A 19,636-nucleotide genomic window follows, 5' to 3' on the forward strand; every position below is an offset into this window, starting at 1 on the left:
GCATTAAATAAAAATAGTTAAGTAATGTATTAAGAGATAGACTCTCAAAAATAAAAAGCTCTCCACTGAAGGAAGACACAGATTTTCTTAAAGAGTACCTAGTGATGTAGCTTAGACTCCTTCCCCATGGTGTACGTAAGTGCTGGGATTCCTGGCATGAGCCCTCACGTCTAATGAGCTGTGGATGTGGAACGAAAACTGTTAGGAGTAAGAGGCAAGCCAACAGGAGCACTCAGCCCACTCTTCCTCGTGCTTGGAAGGACATTTGTTTATCAGGACTTGAAAACATGAGGCAGGTGCATGTCATTGGAGCCTTTATAGAGAGCAGCAATTGGTGTATGCCATAGCCAGGCGCACAGATGCTCAGGTGTCAACCTACATAACAGCTCCAACTAAAAGCTAAGAGAGTGATGTTAAACATAATTGAATATGTCAACCTTACAGAGTACATTTGTTTCAGAGTTTGGCTATTTGCCCTATTACAGAGATCGAACATTAAAAAACTTAAATAATAATTGATCTGTACCGTATTCTACTGCTTTTGTTATACGTGTATCTGTTTTTGAGGTAGCTCCCCTCAAAAAATGCTAAGTCACAGGCAGTGCTATGAGCTGATAAGCTAAGACTGCTGTGGTGAAGGCCATAGTAGGCATGGTTATCGTCAAAAGGAACGTTCATGTTAGGATTGTTAGTCCCTAGAAATGTGAATCGTCACTGAACACTGAGGAAATCGCAAGGCGATTAAGGTCTCGGTGCTGTTAGGCTGTGTTAGGTACAGCAGTGATTAACTATGTCAGGAAAGCTCAGGAAACAAACCATGCAGATAGGCTCTGTGTGTGTGTGTGTGTGTGTGTGTGTGGTGTGTCTTCAGATTCCCAGGCTCCTAATTTTTAAATCTGTCTCCTGAAGTGCGAGGCTTTTATTCTCACCTGTGTGCCTCGCAGCTTCATGAGCCGTGCTCCATTTAGAACACCTCTTCAGAGGAGGCCAGAGAAATGAGTTAAGCCAGGCTTGCATGCCAACAGAATGAATGCTCTTCCCAGAAGCCCCAGCTAGAGATTTTCACTTAATCTCTTTCTCCAGAAGTGTGTGAGTGATAGTCTTGGCTTCAAGGAAGGACAGGAAGTATGGGTTTTAACAATCCATATTATGGCCCTGAGTGAAATGGAAGTTCTGTTAGGAAGGAAGGAAAGCTGGCTTGGTCATATGTGTCTTGGCTTGGTAGAGGAAGAGAGACAGGAAGGAGGTCATGCTGGGGAGTAGGCTGTGGTAGAACATTTCTAACTAAATGTGACATGCGTTTGGATTTGTGCAGCATAATGTAATGATTAAAAGCAAGGACTTTGCAGTCAAACACTGTGAGATCAAACCTTGGCTGTCCATTTATTAGCTCTATGCATTACCTTTCTTAAGGTTCAGTTGGCTCATTTGTAAGACAGGAGTAGTAGCAGCTGCTTTCAGTATTATGATAAATGAAGTAATGACCAAAATATAGTTGATGCCTTGTAAACTGTAACCATTCGTTTTCTTATACTTTGTCCAATAAGAATGGTTTAGAATAGAGACAGTGCTCTTGGATGTCAGAGCAGGGCATGTGGCATTCGTTTGTAAGAGGAATGTAACTAGAAGTGAAGAAGGCCTTATATTTATGTTAGATGCTTACATTCATTCAAATGAAAAACGATGAGGGCTCAGATTAAGGAGTACTGGAAATGGGATACAAAACAAGGTTCCAGAGGCATTTGGTAATAGATTCATCAGGGATATAAAGACTGCATTTGTGCAAGAAGGCTTTTAGAGAAAGAGAAGCCTTGACATGACTTGCTGTGTTACTGAAGGGTGACATAGTGAGAACTTTGAAGAGGGGATGCATTTGTAAGGATACAAGACTAAGCCATCTTTCGTTTGTTATATGCAAGTGGTATGTATATTTGTTTGTCTGTGTTGTTAATGGCAGGTGCTGCTCAATATTTCCGGGTTTTGTCAGTGATAAATAATGCTGTTAGGGACATCGTTATGTATAGCTACTGCTATGTCTAAGCGTGTATTTCTGGTACCCATAGCATCACTTTTTCTGCCAGGTATGCTTTACAGTCCTGATGCCCAAAACCTGGCATTGCCAGTGGATGCGGTACTTTTGGTCAGTGAAGTTGTACATTCAGCTTTTTGTAAGACTTTCTGATTTCTGGGTTTCTTTCTTTTTTTTTTTTTAATGCCCATTTAGGGCTTTGGATCATAGTTCTAATGAGTCACATTTTTTCCCATAAAATATTTATGAATTATTTTAGATATGGGATGCCTTTCAATTACATTTGTGGAAACAGCTTTTCACAGTCTGATCTATACATGTATTTGTTTATTGTACATTATCTTTTAAAAATAAAACTTCCAACTTTGATGGAGCCAGTTACACTGGTTTTACTTCTTCCTGCTGTTGTTTCTAACTGAAGAAGTCTTGCTTTGTATCCAAGGTTAAGCATACATATTTAACATTTTACTTACCTCTTGGATTAGTCTAATCTGGCTACTGTAACAAAATACCAGAGAGTTGGTAATTTATATGTATTAAACATTTGTTATTTGCAGTTCTTGAAGCTGGGAAGTCCAAGATCAAGGTGTCGCCCGATTCAGTGTCTGGTAAGTGGCTTATGTCTTTTTTAGTGCTATTGTTGCAGAAAACTGGCTCAGTAATTTATGTGGCATTTCCTTCTGATGACAAAGATTTCTGAACATCATGTGTAATATCTGGTGAATGCCGGCTGGCCTACAACACACGTGGCGGGAAATAGGGAATCGTTTGGAGAAGGGAGCAAACACAGTGTGGCGTTGTGTTTAACAATCTGCTGTGCTCGAGAACTCACCTGTTCTGAGGACTACATTAATTACTTCTGACGGTGGCATCCTGCACCCCGTAGGTCTTCCATTAGCCCCTACACCTTCCAGATACACTTTCTTTTAACGTATAGAGGACTGAACTTTCAACAAGAAATTTTAGGGGACAAACTGTATTCACCCCACAGCACTGAAAGCTTTTTTCTTAGAGATTCCACTTTCTGTTTCCTCTTGCATGGTAGAAAAAGGAGCAAGACAGTTTGTGGAATAGTTTTTCCAGTGGAATAAGGTTCAGGTCCTCAAGAAGTCACTGTAAAAGTGGAAGAGTAAGAGGGTGGCATGGTGTAACCTTCCCTGGGGACGAATAAGCAAACATCTTTTCACCCCAGGAAGCGCAGCAGCTGCAGACCAAAGAAACAGTTCCCCCCCAGCTCTCGCCTGATGGAGTTTATTTGGGCTGTCTGTAGGAATGTTCAAGAAGCATTTATTGTATGAGCATGGCTGACTCAGCACCTGCTCCTTAAAGCCCCATACTAGGAAAAAAAAAAAAAAAGCCCATCCTAGCATGGATGGTAAGTCCAGAAGGCTGCATCCTTGGAGCTCTGTACGCAAGTTGTGGTCAGCACTGCATGCTGGAGACCATTCTCCTAACAATCATTACTTTATCTTTCCAGAGGAGTTTTTATCATTATTATCTTTCCAGAGGAGTTTTATGAATCCTGGAAGTTTCAGGAGACCCCTGAGCCATGTAGATTTTCTTTGGTTATTGAGTTCTGTGTCTATCCACCCTTCAGGAGGCAACAGCTACAGAACTAATTCTCTTTTCAGAAGAGCACTAGTCTATTGGTGAGGATGCAGGTCGTCCAACTTAGTTCCCAAAGGCTCTGCTTCACAATATTGTCTCAGTGTGATTCTAACATATGAATTTTGAAGGAATACCAACACTTTGATTTTTACTCTATGATTATTAGCTATCAGGCCAGTGTGACAGACTGGATTCAGACTTTGAGTTTTGGAATTTTCACTTGTTAACTTACGTCATAATATGTATCAGATCAGTTAAAGATAACATAAATCACTGAAAGTATTTTAACTAGAATGAGTTTTAATCAGACTAATTGGGTACTTAGAAAACTATTGAATAACTGACTCCTGGATCCCATGATGACTTCAGAATATTGCTGTCCAATTGACTTGTTAAGGAAGTTACCTCTGGTTCAACTCAAGCACTCTCACAACTGTTGGCTTCATAATTGTACCACCTTATCTGCAATCTAGTAGAATTGAGCCTTCCCTCCAGCCCTTTCCTAAATAAACAGGTAATTGCCTGTGCCTGCAGTTAGAGATGGAAAGATTACAAAGTAGAGGCTGTCTGTGATACATAGTGAATTCAAGGAAGACAACCTGGACAACTTGGCACCTATAAAAATTAAAAAAGGCCAATAATGTATTCCACGGGTATGTGGGTGCTTAAAAAATTAGAATTTAGCCAGACCTGGTGACACACTCCTGTAATCTCAGCACTCAGGAAGTCAGAAGCAGGTAGATCTTTATTCGTTCAAAGCCAGCCTGCTGTACATAGTCCAGAATAGCCAAGGTTACACAGGGAAACCCTGTCTCAAAACAAACAAACAAACAAACAACAAAAACACAAGAATTTGAGTTAAATCTCAATACTAAAATAAGAGAAACAAGGATCAGGAAGAGAGGGGAAGGAGGGAAGGCAAATGAGAAGGCAGTGTCATTACTGAGTCTTTTCCCTTGTTTACTCTTTGTGTAAGAAAAGAACCAAGAATAATGTGCGTTCAACGCAAAGACATACAGCTTTTAACTCTTCTAGAAAATACAAATATTTGTGCTTCCTTTGTAAAGATTATTAAGGGCTTTCAAGAACTTCATTCTTTCTATGTAGTATCATTACTTTTTCTTTATGTTCCTGCTCATATGTGTGAGGATGGGAAGGTGCTCCTCCAGCACCTAAATAAGGACTCGTTTCCAAAAGCCACCTTTTACCCAAACACACCTTGACTCTTGCCATAGTTTCTGAAGCTTTTGCGAAACTGCTTTCTCAGAGAGACAGTACCATATGTTTTCTCTGTTTGCCTCTCATGGTACTCCAGTTCACAATACAGTGCTTTCCGATCTGAAGCTTGCCTCTTAGGTTCTCTTATACCATTCGTAGTTTTTCTATTTCTCTAGCTCCTGCTTCTTAGGTTTTATTTATTCGTTTGTTTGTTTGTTTGTTTTTTCCATTCATTTTGGTTTTGTTTCTTTACTGATTCCTTTACTCATAAATGCAAATTTCTCTTTTTATCTCTTGGCTCTTTGTTTAAGTGTACCTGAAAGAAAACTCTCTGAACTTTTTCAGATTCTAATTGTACACCTTTTTTAAAATAAATGTTTTATAGACATCTTAACCTTTACAAACTGAACAAATCCAAACCAAATGTTTTCGTTTCTACTAAAATCAGTTTTTCTTAGTTTGTCCTCATTCATTTAAATACTAGAGTCAAGTACTGGAAGTCTGGTGATTTCAACCATGATTTTTTCATTCTTACATATTAATTCCAACAGTTCTGCTTTCAAAATAAAGCTTCAGCTGAAGTCTTCTTTCTGGCCTCCTGTCACTTAAGGACGTGGCACCAAAACCCCAACCTGTGTCACTATGGTTCACCCAACTTCTCTCTCCATTTCCTTGCCTTGTCACGTTTAATTCATTCCTCTCATAAAGCAGTAGAGGTAACTAAGCAAAACCTCTCCGTTTTGGTGTTTTCCTTAGATATAATATTTATGTATAGGCATAATCTCAAGTATTCGCTTACAGTTGTTTTTTAAACTATGTGGATGGATGGGCAGGAGGTCTGGGGTGGATCGGGAGTGAATTGCTGCCTGGGAGGTTAATATGTACAAAACCTTGAAGAATGAATTTTTATAAACGCGACAAGGACTTTGTCTCTTTTCAGTTGATTTGGACATTTTGGAAAAGCAAACGCTTGTTCTGTGTTAGTGTACTCACTGTGTTGAAAACAGCTCCTGAATTCTGAGGCCATGCAGTCTATTAACACCAGAATATGATAACAGACAAATTTAGTTGATGCTCTGCAGTGCATGTTTGGGCTTTCAAATGAATGAAAGTGTAAATTAGCATAAAAAGAAAAGCGGCATGTTCTCAGGTAGCTCCCAGGTTAAGCCCACCCTGAGGTGTCCCGCCGGCACTCACTGCCCGCTTTCTGCCCCAGTTTACTGTTTCTGCATTTTTATTAAATGAAGTCAGGGATGCTTTTGTGGCTTGTGTCCTTTATAATGATTTCAAAACATTTGTATCGTTATTTATGTAATGTTCATTCTTTTCTCTTAGTGGTAATGTTTTGTCTTATAACCATGCCGGAATGTGTGAGGTCATTCACCAGATGCGGACACTGCCGTGTGTAAGCTTGAGGCAATGGTGTGTGCTCAAGTTGCAAGGCCTTCTGTTTCTCTTGGATAAATACCTAGGGTTAGGATTGCTAGAGAATATTCTAAGTATATGCTTCATTTGACGGAATTTGGCACGTGTCTTTCTAACGTGCTTGTAACGTTTTCCCTCTACAAGCAGCATGTAAGAGTTAACTCTACCTAGTTACTGCGCACAGTTGGTACATGTAAGGGTTAACTCTGCCTAGTTACTGCGCACAGTTGGTACATGTAAGCATTAACTCTGCGTAGTTACTGCGCACAGTTGGTATAGCATCTCTCTGGCTTTGCTGTTGCTCTTAATTTTTTTTAATTATATATGATTATATATATTTTTTCTTTCCCTTCCTCCCTCCAACCGTTCCCATGTGTCACCTTACTCCATGGTCACTCTCAGATTCATGGTCTGTGTTTCTTGTTACATACATGTATGTGTGTGTGTGGTGTGTGTGTGTGTGTGTGTGTGTGTGTGTGTGTGTGTGTATAAAACATTTATGCTCAGCCTGTATAATGTTACATATTTATGTTATAATTTTAGGGCTGGTCACTTGGTGCTGTCTTTAATGTGTTTCTGAAGACTGATGATATTGAGCAAATTTGCATGTACTTGTCATTCATATACTTTCATAATACATCTATCCGGATATTTTCTCATGCATGCTAGGGGCTGTCTTTCTTCCTGATCTGTGTAATTTTTGTCTCTTTCCTTTGCTTCATGAGCTTTTGATGTTTGGTACAACGTTGAATAGAGCGGGTAATAACAGACGTTGACTTTTGAGTTTTTATTTAATTTAGTATTGACTTTGTCACATGGTTGCATCTATTGAAATGCTGACACAGCCGTTGAATTTTGACTTGCTAATAAGGTGAGGTAATTGACTAAATTTTTATATGATAAACCATCGTGGCATTCAGGGATCAAATTCCAATTAATCATGCTGTATTGGTCTCTTAAATGTGATTTGTTGAAATTCTGTCAGGCAAACTACATGAGTGCTCACCAGGATTATTGGTCCATTTTTTTTTCCTCATCATTGTTGGAAACTGTTTGGTACCGTTCCCGCCCTTCCTGTGTTTTGAAAGCGTATATAATTGTTTTTAGTTTTTCAAATGTTTGACAGAACTCAGCAGTAAAGTCTTCTAAGCCTCGAGAGTGTGTGTGTGTGTGTGCGTGTGCGTGTGCGTGCGTGTGCGTGCGCGTGCGTGCGCGTGCGTGCGTGTGCGTGTGTGTGCGTGTGCGCGCGCACGTGGGCGCACGTTTAAACTTGTGTTGCTCTGAGGTTCTAAGTCCTGCCCTACCTCTGAAGAAGTGACTGCCGCAGGATGAGCTTCTTGGTTGGTCACTGCATTCCTGCTGCCCTGGTCTTGACCTCTACACCACGCATGCAGGAGACACAGGTTCCCTCTCCCTTCATGTAACCGAGATCTGATTGTGTCTGTGAGATTGGAGGAGTCTATCTGTTGATGAATTTACGAGCCCAAGGTAGCGGTTCTTTTCGTTGTTAATGTTCATAATGTGCGCCTTTTCTCATACTGATTTCATCAATTTTTTTTAATTTAAGAATCAGCTGTCTGATTGAATTTTCTTAAGCCTTTGTTTTTCTGTTTCAGTTATCTATGCCTTGTTTTTATTATTTGTCTGTCTTTTTATTATTATGCTTTTCTTTTCTTTTTTTCTCTTTCTTTTTTAGACAGGGTTTCTCTGTGTAGCCTTGGCTGTCCTAGAAAACACTGTAGACCAGGCTGGCCTCGAACCCACAGATCTGCCTGCCTCTGCCTCCCAAATGCTGAAATTAAAGGTGTGCACCACCACTGTCTGGCTTTTTTTTCTTTTTTAAGTAAAAAATTAATCATTTATTTGGGACCTTTGTCCTTTTAAATATGTATTTAGTGCTATGACTTTCTTTTATAGTATGGCCATAGCCACAACCTGTGCATTTTAAAATACTGTGATTTTCTTATTCAAGTAAAATATAAAATATGTATATATTACATAATTATGTATATATTATATATATGTACATAATATGTATATTTCTTTGATTATTTCTTTTTTACTGTCAGGTTTTATAGATGTAAGCAATTGAACATGGACATTTTTTTTAATCTTTTATTTTTTTTTATTAATTACACTTTATTCATTTTGTATCCCCCCATGAGCCCCTCCCTCCTCCCCTGCCGATCCCACCCTCCCTCCCCTTTCTGCATGCATGCCACTCCCCAAGTCCACTGATAGGGGAGGTCCTCCTCTCCTTCTTTCTGATCTTAGTCTATCAGTTCTCATCAAAAGTGGCTGCATTGTCCTCTACTGTGGCCTGGTAAGGCTGCTCCCCCCTCAGGGGGAAGTGATCAACGAGCAGGCCAATCAGATTATGTCAGAGGCAGTCCCTCTTCCCATTACTATGGAACCCACTTGGACACTGAACTGCCATGGGCTACACCTGTGCAGGGGTTCCAGGTCATCTCCACAAATAGTCCTTGGTTGGAGTATGAGTCTCTGGGAAGTTCCCTGTGTTCAGATTATCTTGTTCTGTTGCTCTGCTTGTGGAGTTCCCGTTCCCTCCAGCTCTTACTATTTTCCACTTCTTACATAAAATTCCATTCACTCTGCCCATCAGTTGGCCATCAGGCTCAGCATCTGCTTTGACAGTCTATACTGCAGAAGCTTTCAGAGGCCCTCTGTGGCAGGTTTCAAGGTTGTTTCCTGTTTTCTTCTGGCTTTCAGAGGCCCTCTGTAGCGGGTTCCGAGGTTGTTTCCTATTTTCGTTTTCTTCTGATGTCCATCCTCTTTGCCTTTCAGGATGGGGATTGAACATTTTAGTTAGGGTCCTCTCTTTTGCTTAGTTTGTTTAGATGTACAGCTTTTAGTGGGTTTATTCTATATTGTATGTTTATATGAGTGAGTATATACCGTGAGTGTCTTTTTGCTTCTGGGTCAACTCACTCAGGATGATCCTTTCCAGGTCCCACCATTTACCTGCAAATTTCATGATTTCCTTATTTTTCATTGCTGAGTAATACTCCATTGTATAGATGTACCACAGTTTCTGCATCCATTCTTCAGTTGAGGGGCATCTGGGTTGTTTCCAGCTTCTGGCTATTACAAATAAAGCTGCTACAAACATGGTTGAACAAATGTCCTTGTTGTGTACTTGCGCCTCTTTTGGGTATATGCCTAGGAGTGGTATGGCTGGATCTTGAGGAAGCGCTGAACATGGACATTTTAAAGATTGTTACCCACTTTAGTTTTATTGTGATCGGAGAACATTAATGCTATTATACTCTTGTGTTTACTGACTGCTGCTGATGGCTTTAGACTCTCCACTGGTCTTTGGGCACTTGAAAGTACTTGGACCAGCAAAATACCTAAGCAGAAATGAGCCTCCTCTTAGTGGTTCCCATGCCTCTATGATCAGACCTCACTTCTGCTGCTCTGACTGCTTTGGACTCTAGTATGGCCCGTCAGGCTGTACTTCCGGAGCCAAGCCTGAAAGTGGGTATAACAGAGTGACATCCATCTCAGCAGATCTGCTGGGTACGGCTCTCCTTCCCAGAGCAGACTTCTGCCTGTTCTGTGCCAGCTCCTCCTCTGTTCATGTATTGCTCGGCTTCCTCCATTCACCCACAGCTAGGCATTTTGGTACTTGAAACTGAATTTGTTTGGGTTTGGTTCTGTTTGTGGTTACTTTCCACTAATTTTTTTAGCCTTTCAGATTTCCACGTGTTTATTTAGCTCTGAATTCTGTCTTCTACCGCATGTAGCTAGCCTTGCTGTTTTTAATTCCACTGTCTCCCTAGCAGTTGGGAGATTTGGGCAGCATTATTGGATGAGAAGCTACCATTGCATGCCTCTCTCTCCTTTTGGATGCTGTCCAGTATCTTCAGAGAGAGAGAGAGAGAGAGAAAGAGTGAGAGTGTGTGTGTGTGTGTGTGTGTGTGTGTGTGTGTGTGTGTGTGTGAGAGAGAGAGAGAGAGAGAGAGAAGCTTACAAGTGATAGCTGTCGGCCACCCTAGGTGACATTCCTCAGGGCTGTCTACCTTGTCTTTTGAGACAGGGTGCTATCTCACCAGGCCCTGGTGCTTGCTGTGCACGCTATGCTGGCTGGTCATCAGTCTTCCCTTCCCAGAACTGGGGGTTAGAGGCACACAGCACTACGCCTAGCTTTTCATGTCGGTGCTAGGACTCTAATTCAGGTCTTTATGCCAGCACTTTACTGACTGAGCCACATTCCCTGCCCCTATGTTGTTTTTCAGAAATGGGTAGTCCAGGCTGACCTTGAAGCCTGCTGTGTACTGGAGGTTGACCTTGAACTCATGATTTTCCAGCTTCTCTCTCCTAAATGCTGGGATTAGAAGAGTATACTACCAGACCTGGCCAGTTTTATTATTATTACTATTTCTTTTTTTTATAAATTAGAAACATTTGCCACCTTTGTAGGTTTATTGTGGCTGTTTCAATCCTCTTCCAAAATTACAAGTTTTTAACTCAAAAGGAAGTACTTTCTCTATTTTTGTGTTAATCTCAGGCCCACACTCCAGAGACTCCATGTGATACAGGCAATGTAAGCATATTTTTCAGGTAAACCCGCAGTCACTCAGAGAATGAGCCCTTGATAGAAACCAGACTGTTCAACGCTAAGGAGATTTCAGTAGGAATTGTTGTTGGCGCTAGTATGTCTGAAGGAAGTCCCCATTAGAGGGAGTAGAGCCAGAAATGGAAAGAAGCTGCATATTAATTAGTCAGTCTTTAAACACAGTTTCTTCATCTGAATCAAATCTTTCCCAAGAGCCTTTAAAGTATGAGAATCATCAGATGAACCTTTTCACATAGCCAGGTTGAATGAGCTGTTTTGTGTATTCCAACCCGCGTGACACATGAGGTCGCATGCCGTCCTTCACCCAACCTTCTCTGGTTCCTCACACTTGTCTGCTGCTCTTCTCATCTTGGTCTATTATACTTCAGCCTCCTGACCTTTGAGTTCTTCAGGTATAAAGCTTTCTTTTGTGCATCAGTGCCTGACGTATGCCCCCGTCTTCTCTGAAGGAAATTTCTGGGCTGTTTATTTCTCATACTTTGTCTCTGGTTATCCAGACACTGTGTGGTGGTTAATTCTGTGTCCGCTTGGCTAGGAATGCAAGATGCCTTGAGAGAAACATTATTTCTGAATGTGTCTCTAAGGTATTCCTAGATGCAGCTAACATTTGAATCTATTGATTGAGATCAGAATAGTGCCCTCCCTGTGTGCTGAGCATCACTCGGTTCCCTGAGGGCCGGAGCAGAAAGACACAAGAGAACATTTCTTTTCTCTGCTTGGCTACTTGATCTGGGATGTCAGGCTTCTCCCAGCTCCCCAGCGCCAGCATCTCTATCACCAGCGTCCTTGATGGGCCACCATAGTTTTACTTGTTGATTCTTCATAAAGAATCCATGGTTCCTTCAGGTTCCATGTCTCTGAAGAATCTTGACTAATACTGACCTTAATTATAGATGACTCCACTGATCATAGTGTCTAGGTAATTGCTCTACTATTATCTACCCTGTACCTATTAATTTCCTCCATAGCAGCCTTCACAATATGTAATTATACATTTGATGTTGTTTTATTCATCCTATCCTTGAGTCTAAAGGGCAGGGACTATATGTGTTCTCTTCAGTATGTGTTCAGTTAATACCTGGCAAAAATGCATAAGAGTCCATTATTATAAGAAAGAGAAGGAGAGTTAAACTTTGTGGGACTAGGACTTGAGAATCAGGTGATCAATCGTTTTCTGGCTCTTCCCACCGCCCTTTACAATCCAGCATATTGATGCACTGGATGACACTAAATGCCAGGCTCCTTCCTGTTAGGCCTGCTTCACACTGATCTCCAGGCTTCTGTGAGGATAAAACTTGTTATATTCCTAGGGCTGAAGTGGTGGCTCCGCTGTAAGGGCTAGGCTCACAACCAAAAGTCTAAAAATTGTTACAATGCTGAATGAAATGGGGGGGGGGAGCTCATGGATCCCACAGGCCGGTTAACTGTGGGGCAACAGGTCCAGATTTGATGTGCAGCACAAAGCGCTAAGAATCACGAATGGGAATAATGTGTTTTCTTACTTTGGTTTCATGGTACTGTCCATCTCAGCTAGAAGTACGGGCTTTTTAAAGATGTAACACAAAGATGTAAATACAATGCTTCGAGGGGTGGGGGATGGCGTCTACAGGTTTTCTAAGCTGCGCTGTGTACAGTTTTGGTAGTGTCAAGTGAGTGTGCAAATTTGAGTTGGAGACTAAGCATCAAGAGCTATGGTGCAAGGAATTGTAGAAAAAAATTAATTGATCAACCACATAGTTGTTTTTTTTTTTTTTTTAAATCGTGTTTATTCCTTGCTTTCTGGTCATTTGCAAGGAAACATTTAAAAGTTTTCCCTTACTTGTAAAGGCCCTCAAGAATGTCCTTTCTCATTTGTTCCCACTCAGAAGCAAATGCTCAGCGTGCCCTGTGGATGAGGATGTGGCAGTTGACAAGGTGAAAGGGGAGCTTCAGAGACCCTTTCAGCCCCAGCACATGTGAGTGCGTGCAGAGGCTTTCACACCTGCCACAGGTGGGCACCGTGGGTCTTGGCACCACAGGTCCAAGGGGCAGCAGTAGGATGCCATGCAAGCAAGCCAGTGTCATCTGTGTGCCACACCCCACAAAACCGTCTATGCAAGGGGCGGCGGCAGCACGCTGTGGGAAGTGCAGTGTTGAGGTCACCCCGGGCTGTTAGCTAAGTCCTTTGGGCCTTTGATACAGGAGCTGTTGGCTTCAGCACCTTCACTCCTGCTCTCTTAAGACAACACATCCTTCCAGCTTGGCTTTCCAGGTCTGCATCAGCATGCACTCTTCTTTTTCTCCAGGCCGTATTCTTTAATGAAATAGAAAATCTAAATGAGCATTTTGATGGCAGTATCCCAGATGTAGCAGAAAGAGGACCTCTCTTCCCCGATAGTTTGAAGAACTGTAAAGGATATGACCATTAGCAAATAATAAAACAAACAAACAGATAAGCAAATGAATAAACAAAGAGGCCAATGAATAAATAAATAAATGAATAATTCACAGTCAGATCATGTGCTTCAAATTTTCTGACCTCCTGAAACCACCAGTCCATGTGAAAGAGCATGGGCACCATCAAGGCCCATGCTGGCGACGTTCATGAACAGCGCTGGCATACTGACAGCTTTCATGAAGCTGAATCAGATTCCAGTAATAACCCTGAGGTCTGGTGCAAAGTGATCAGTGACCTCATCAAAGTAACGAGGAGTCCATCACTAAGCCCTGGTCAAAGAAGCAAGAGAAGAGTCAGTGCTGATTCGGGGTCAAAAGAACATACAAATGACTTACCCTGCCAGCATTATTTGAATTTTAAACTCTAAATCTGTTAATATTTAACATTATCTATATGGAGAACATACAAGTAGAATTATTAGAAGTGTTTATAATAGCAACTTTTAGTGAAAATTAGTATCTATTAATGGTTTTTATTTAGAATTCCTACGTCTTGACCCTTTTTTTTCTGACTAGTTAGGCAAGGCTGTGTTTTCAGTTAATCAGCCGATGTAGGTCAGACTCTATGCAAACATTTCATTGACAGTGCAAGGGGCACATAGTGAAATGACACCGTCCGCTGCTAACATGGAGAAAGTGTCAGCACTGTGGGCCAGTGCATTGCTGCCATATCAGCCGATATGGCCTGGCCCCAATGAAGAGAGTGTCCTAGACAGTCCACATCTGGTGTCTTTGAATAATTGTTGAAAACTGTGACTGTACCCAAGTAGGAAGTAACTTATTTGTTTAGTACTATTTAATAAATAAAGTGTCCTTTTGTCACGAAGAAAAAGATCATTTGAAGGCACTGAAGAGGCAGCGTTTAAAGACCAGCAGGGAAACTCAGTTCGGATTTAAAAGCCAACCCAGTTTTAAGTGTACAGTTGTAGAGGATCATTTGGGGACATGTGATGTCTTCCCTAGAAGATTCATAGATAGAGACAGGATTTCAGTACTTACATCACACCGAAAATTATTATATTACGATTTTTCTCTGCAGTTGCTTTGCTAGTTTTACAGGTTTCTGTGAGTCTTCAATAAAAGCTTTCCGTTGCCCACCTATCTTTTCTCTCTTAAAACATTTTTTATTCATTTCTTTATTGTGTTTACTTGTACATATGTCCTTGTGGAAGTCAGACACAAATGCTGGGAGTCAGTTCTCACCTTCCACACTTGTTTCTGCCACAGCACAGGGCAGTCCATACTAGGGAGTACCAGGATTACGGGCCTCACACATCTGTCTTTTCCATGGGTTTTACTTACTAAACTCAGCTCATCAGGCTTGCCCAGCAAGCACCTTTACTCACGGAACCATCTTCTGAGCCCCTCTTCTTAAGTGAGGTATATTTAATGGGAGGTTAAACTCAAGGGCCTAAACATTTTTGAAATACTTTTACCTTTTACTAGTACTTTGTAGTTTTAGTTTGAACCTTTGTAGTAAGTTATCAAAGAAAAATAGTAGGGCCAATTAAGTAACATTGATAACTAACCCAGCGTTAGCAGTTAGATTGTGTCTTCCCAGTACAAAGCAAAAAGGTGTCCTGGCTCCCAACTTACAGTGCTTTAGACTGTGATCTTACTGGTATATGGGCTCCTCCAGAGGTCTGCCAGTTACAGTGAAGTCAGTTAGTAGGCCTGTTTTTCTGTGAGTGGCTGTGTCCTCGTGGAAGACATGTCCCCAGTGAGGATCGCAGAGAATACCAGAACAAGAACAGAACCTTGGAGAGAAGCGCGAGCCGGTCCTTTCCTCATGCACCAGAGGTAGCCGGGTCCTGCCTCATCTTGCCCTTAGACCCAGCGGTAGTTTTTGCTAAGCCACCTAACTGTGCTAAGGTATTACAACAGCCCTGGTGAAGGAATACACTCTGTGTATTTTTTAAAGCTGATTATAAAAGTTTCTGTTCATTGTAGGGAAACATTTTCTTGCTAATTGAAAAAAAAAATACTTGAACATGATTCCTAGTTATTTTTCCTTTTAATAATACAGCAGTATTGGAATGTTTTTAAATGTTTTAAATGTACCAAATGTTTGTTTTTTAGCACTTTAACTGAACTATTAAGTCCTTTCAGTAGATTTAACAGAAATGTTTGTTACAGAGAAGGAATTATTCTAACCCTTTAAGATTGAAATGGCATGAATTAATAGCTTTTTGTTCCCAAAGCAACCTGTGCTTTTGATAACTTGTTGTTTTGTTTTTCTCGTGAAAGCATTGTTTGAAGGGAAATAGTTAACTTCACAGTGGAGCATCCTGGCAGGCACCAGGATGTTAATCAAAATTAACATCACAGTGCTGCACAGAAACATCCTGGGCTGTGGGTATCTTGGTCTGGGAAGGTCCAGTGTGTAGCGTTCTCAGTGATGTAGAACTTCTCCTAACATTACAAATCCTTAGACAACCCAAGATCTCTGGTTACGTCGCGAAACACAAGGTGAAAGCTGTAGCAGACTGAAGAAGAGTTAAAAGCACAAAATTCAATGTCATATGGGATTTTGGAATCTTGGGACAAAGAATGGAATCAGTGGGAAATCTGATAAAAGCTAATAATTTTTTTTTGCCTAATTAAGGTTAAGTTCTTAGCTTTGAAGATTGGTCTATAGTTTTCTAAAATATTGGCACAAGAGCAGCTAGGAAACTATAGGAACTTGCTGTTACTTTTCCTGTTTCTTTGTGAATATAAAGTAACCTCAAAATAAGTTCTTAAAAAAATAAAAATAACCTAGGTTGGTTGTGCATGTTTCTAAAAAAAAAAAAAAAAAAAAAAAATTTCTGAGACACTAAAGCAGAAAGACCTGAAGGTGAATGCCAGTCTGCCACATAGTGAGTTAAAAGCTAGCTTACATTATGAATTCCTGTTTTAAGCAAAAAGAAAAGAATGAATGGCTAAATTTGCTTGCATTCCATACATCTTTCTAAGTATTAAAACCTGAAGTGTAAATGGCTCCAGATAAGAGAATACAGGAATGAAATGATTATTTGAGGAGAAATGCTCTATCCACATTAACTATAGCATTCTTTTTGTTGTTTAATTAAAGTTCAGATTTATATCTTGCCCACTTTCAATTACAAATACTTAAATATTGATACGGTTAAGAATTTAATGTAGGGCTGGAGAGATGGTTCAGAGGTTAAGAGCACTGACTGTTCTTCCAAAGGTCCTGAGTTCCAGTCCCAGCAACCACATGGTGGCTCACAACCATCTATAATGAGATCTGGTGCCCTCTTCTGGACTGCAGGTGTACACGCAGGCAGAACACTATATACATAATAAATAAATCTTTTTTAAAAAAGAATTTAATGTATTAACTGATTATTATTATTCAATATACAGTAACTTCAGTTATGTTTGTTTTGTTTTATTACTGATTTAAAGACTCATGGGATCTGTATTTGAGTGAACTAGCAGTTTTTATTGCTAGCCATGCTTTACAGATTACAAACCAGAGCTTGATTCAGCAATGATGTAAAATCATGTTGGCAGTATTAAAAACTGAAGACATGGTGCAGCAAAATTGAGTAGCATCAAAAGATTAAGAACATTTTTGGCATAGAAAAGCAGCTTATATAGTAAGCCATATCTTTGATTTGGTTTTGTTTCTGTTCTTAAATATTAGATATTTTCCATTTTGGTTCCCTACATTGACTCCATTTACTGTGACTTCTGGACTTTTCCGTAGTGTCAGAAGACAATTAAGTGCAAGGCATTAGCTATTTTGTGCATTGTTATTTGCCTACTGTGAGGTGGAGCCTTTTTTAAAAAAGATTTATTATGTGTACAATGTTCTGTCTGCACGACAGAAGAGGGCACCAGATCTCATTCTAGGTGATTATGAGCCACTCTGTGGTCACTGGGAATTGAACTTGAGACCTTTGGAAGTGCTCTTAACCTCTGAGCCATCTCTCCAGACTGCAGTGGAACCTTCTTTTCTTATTTTGTTCACTGATAGTAAAAAGGTGCTTTCCTCAGGACTGACAGATTGGCATTTGGCTTCTGCTTTTAATAAATTTATGTGTGTGAACTGATAAATTTTGAAAAGTTATGCTGAAAAGTATCCAGCTTATTATTTGAAAAGCTTAACATTGCCAATGTACACAAATTGTCACTATCTAAGTTAGCGATTGTTACTTATTTTTGGTTAAAATAAAAACTAAACTAAAATAAAATTTGCATTCAGAGTATGCAAACTGAATATCTTTAGTTAAAGGGAGTATTGTTTAGTCATCTAAGTTTGCGGATATTGTCTTTAAGAATTTACTTGGGAGCACATCTTGACGTTCGGTTTATCAATGTAGAAAATATTTACTGTTTGAAAAGTAGAACTTTCTAATATTCAAGTAATCATGTTTTATATTTGACATTGTTTTGTTTCATGTCCTGTTCTTTTGGTAATACAGGATAAGCTTTATTTGCAATGTGATTTATAGTTTTCCTTGTATTGCTTGATGATAGGAGCCATCATGCCATCCCTAGTCGATGGTCAATTTAAAGTTCCCACGTGGGACAGGGAGTTGGCTCATTAGCGTGAGAACCTTAGTTGTGACCTCCAACACACACTTAACAAAACCATACATTGTAATACACGTCTGTAGGCTCAGTGCTGGGGAGGCCAAGACAAGGGCATTTCTGGAGTTCATTTGCCACCAGGGAATCGAAGAGTTGTAGGCTCAATGAGAAAACCTTTCTCAAGAAACATGTTGGAAAGTGATGGAGAAAAACAGTCAATGTTGAGCATACACATGTGCAGGTATACCCAGCTAAACATATGAAAATTACACAAAACACACACACACACACACACACACACACACACACACACACACGCCAATTGCTTCAAGTTTTAAGATGGTTTACTATTATTTTACAATTAAGAGCTTCCTCTTGGCCACTATTTCTCTTTCCGCTGTGTAAAAAGATGAAAGCTACAGTATAGATATTGAATTTGCGTCTATGAGGACTAAATGAACCTTAGGGAATATCTTTCTCTATTTGAACACAGTAAAAGGAGATAAATATTTAAAAGACTAGCGGTTGAAAAGATACCATATTTTATGTTTCTGGCCATGAGACTAAGATTTAGCTCTTCGGCTTCTTTAAAATAATGAAAATAATGTTTAATTACATGTTTATGCATGTTTCTTTAACTACTAATTCATTAGTTCACATAAAATTGTTTCAATTTTTAACCATCAATAATTTTAGTGCTTCTATATTTTCATAACGTTTTGTGTCATTATGGAAGTTTAAATTTGCTCTCTACATTTTTTTTTATTAAATCATGGCTTCATACATAGAGTTGGAAAGTACAACTGAGTAATACTTATGAGTATAAATGAGATGGGTCTTGGGAGATAGCTCTGTCATGTTTAAGTTCCAGACTGATACAGTAAAGGAAAATTCCAAAAGCAAAAACTTAGTGTACTTATAATCCCAGCCCCAACGTAGTAGAGACAAGGGGCTCGCTGGCCAGCCAGCCTGAATACTTACTGTGTTGCTGCTGCAGAGCAGTGAGAGATTTAGTCTCAAACGAGAAGGTGGCCGGTCCCTGAGGGCAGCACTGAGGTTGTCCTCTGTCATCCACATGCTCTCTCAGATGTACATTGACTTGTACGTTAGTAAGAAGTGACTAGACAGCTGACACAACTGGAATTTTTAGTTCACCTCACTAATTTTCTATTCCAGCTTTAAGGAAGAAAACAAGATTGACTGACTAGAATGTACACACACGATTGTGTCCTTTGCCTGGAGTGGAGCTCAAGCGTTTTTAATTCCAGCACTCAGGAACCAGAGGCAAGCAGATCTCTCTGAGTTGGAGGCTAGCCTGGTCTGCATATCAACTTGCAGGCTAGCCAGGGCTAACATAGGGAAACTCTGTCCCAAAAAAAAAAAAAAAAAAAAAACTAAAACAAATAAACCAACCAAGGTAAAAAACCAAAACAGTATCCTCCCCAAAGAAACAGCCCACTTGTATTCTTTCCTAGTTCTCTTTTCTCACAGACTTTTGTTCTCCTTCCTCGTAGTCTTCTCTGAAGACTGTCCCTGTGAGAGGAGTTACTGCTTCACTGCCTGGAGCACTCCCCTGAAGCTAACTTCTTCCTGTAGAAGAGACACTTAATGCAACTCACTTGAATGTTTTTAAATAAGAATGTTAGCATTATTTTATTTAAAAATAAAATAAAATAATGAGGGTCTTTAGGTCTTTCCCTCCCTCCCTCTTCCTCTTTCTCTTTCTCTTTCTCTTCTTCTTCTTCTTCTTCTTCTTCTTCTTCTTCTTCTTCTTCTTC

At 40.1% G+C, this 19,636-nt stretch overlaps 1 protein-coding gene across 12 annotated transcripts in view; it reads left to right on the forward strand.

The window, feature by feature from the left end:
- Baz2b (bromodomain adjacent to zinc finger domain 2B) overlaps positions 1–19,636 on the forward strand; it is a 215,322-nt gene that overhangs the window by 115,320 nt on the left and 80,366 nt on the right. For all 12 annotated transcript variants that reach the window (XM_055600961.1, XM_055600969.1, XM_055600966.1 and 9 more), the window contains one exon: positions 2,587–2,637. In XM_055600961.1, coding sequence (XP_055456936.1) covers positions 2,587–2,637 — 51 coding nt within the window. The remainder of the gene's footprint in view (positions 1–2,586; positions 2,638–19,636) is intronic.

Source organism: Psammomys obesus, unplaced genomic scaffold (genome assembly GCF_907164565.1).
Source record: "Psammomys obesus unplaced genomic scaffold, mPsaObe1.curated_primary_1811, whole genome shotgun sequence".
Lineage (NCBI taxonomy): Eukaryota > Metazoa > Chordata > Mammalia > Rodentia > Muridae > Psammomys > Psammomys obesus.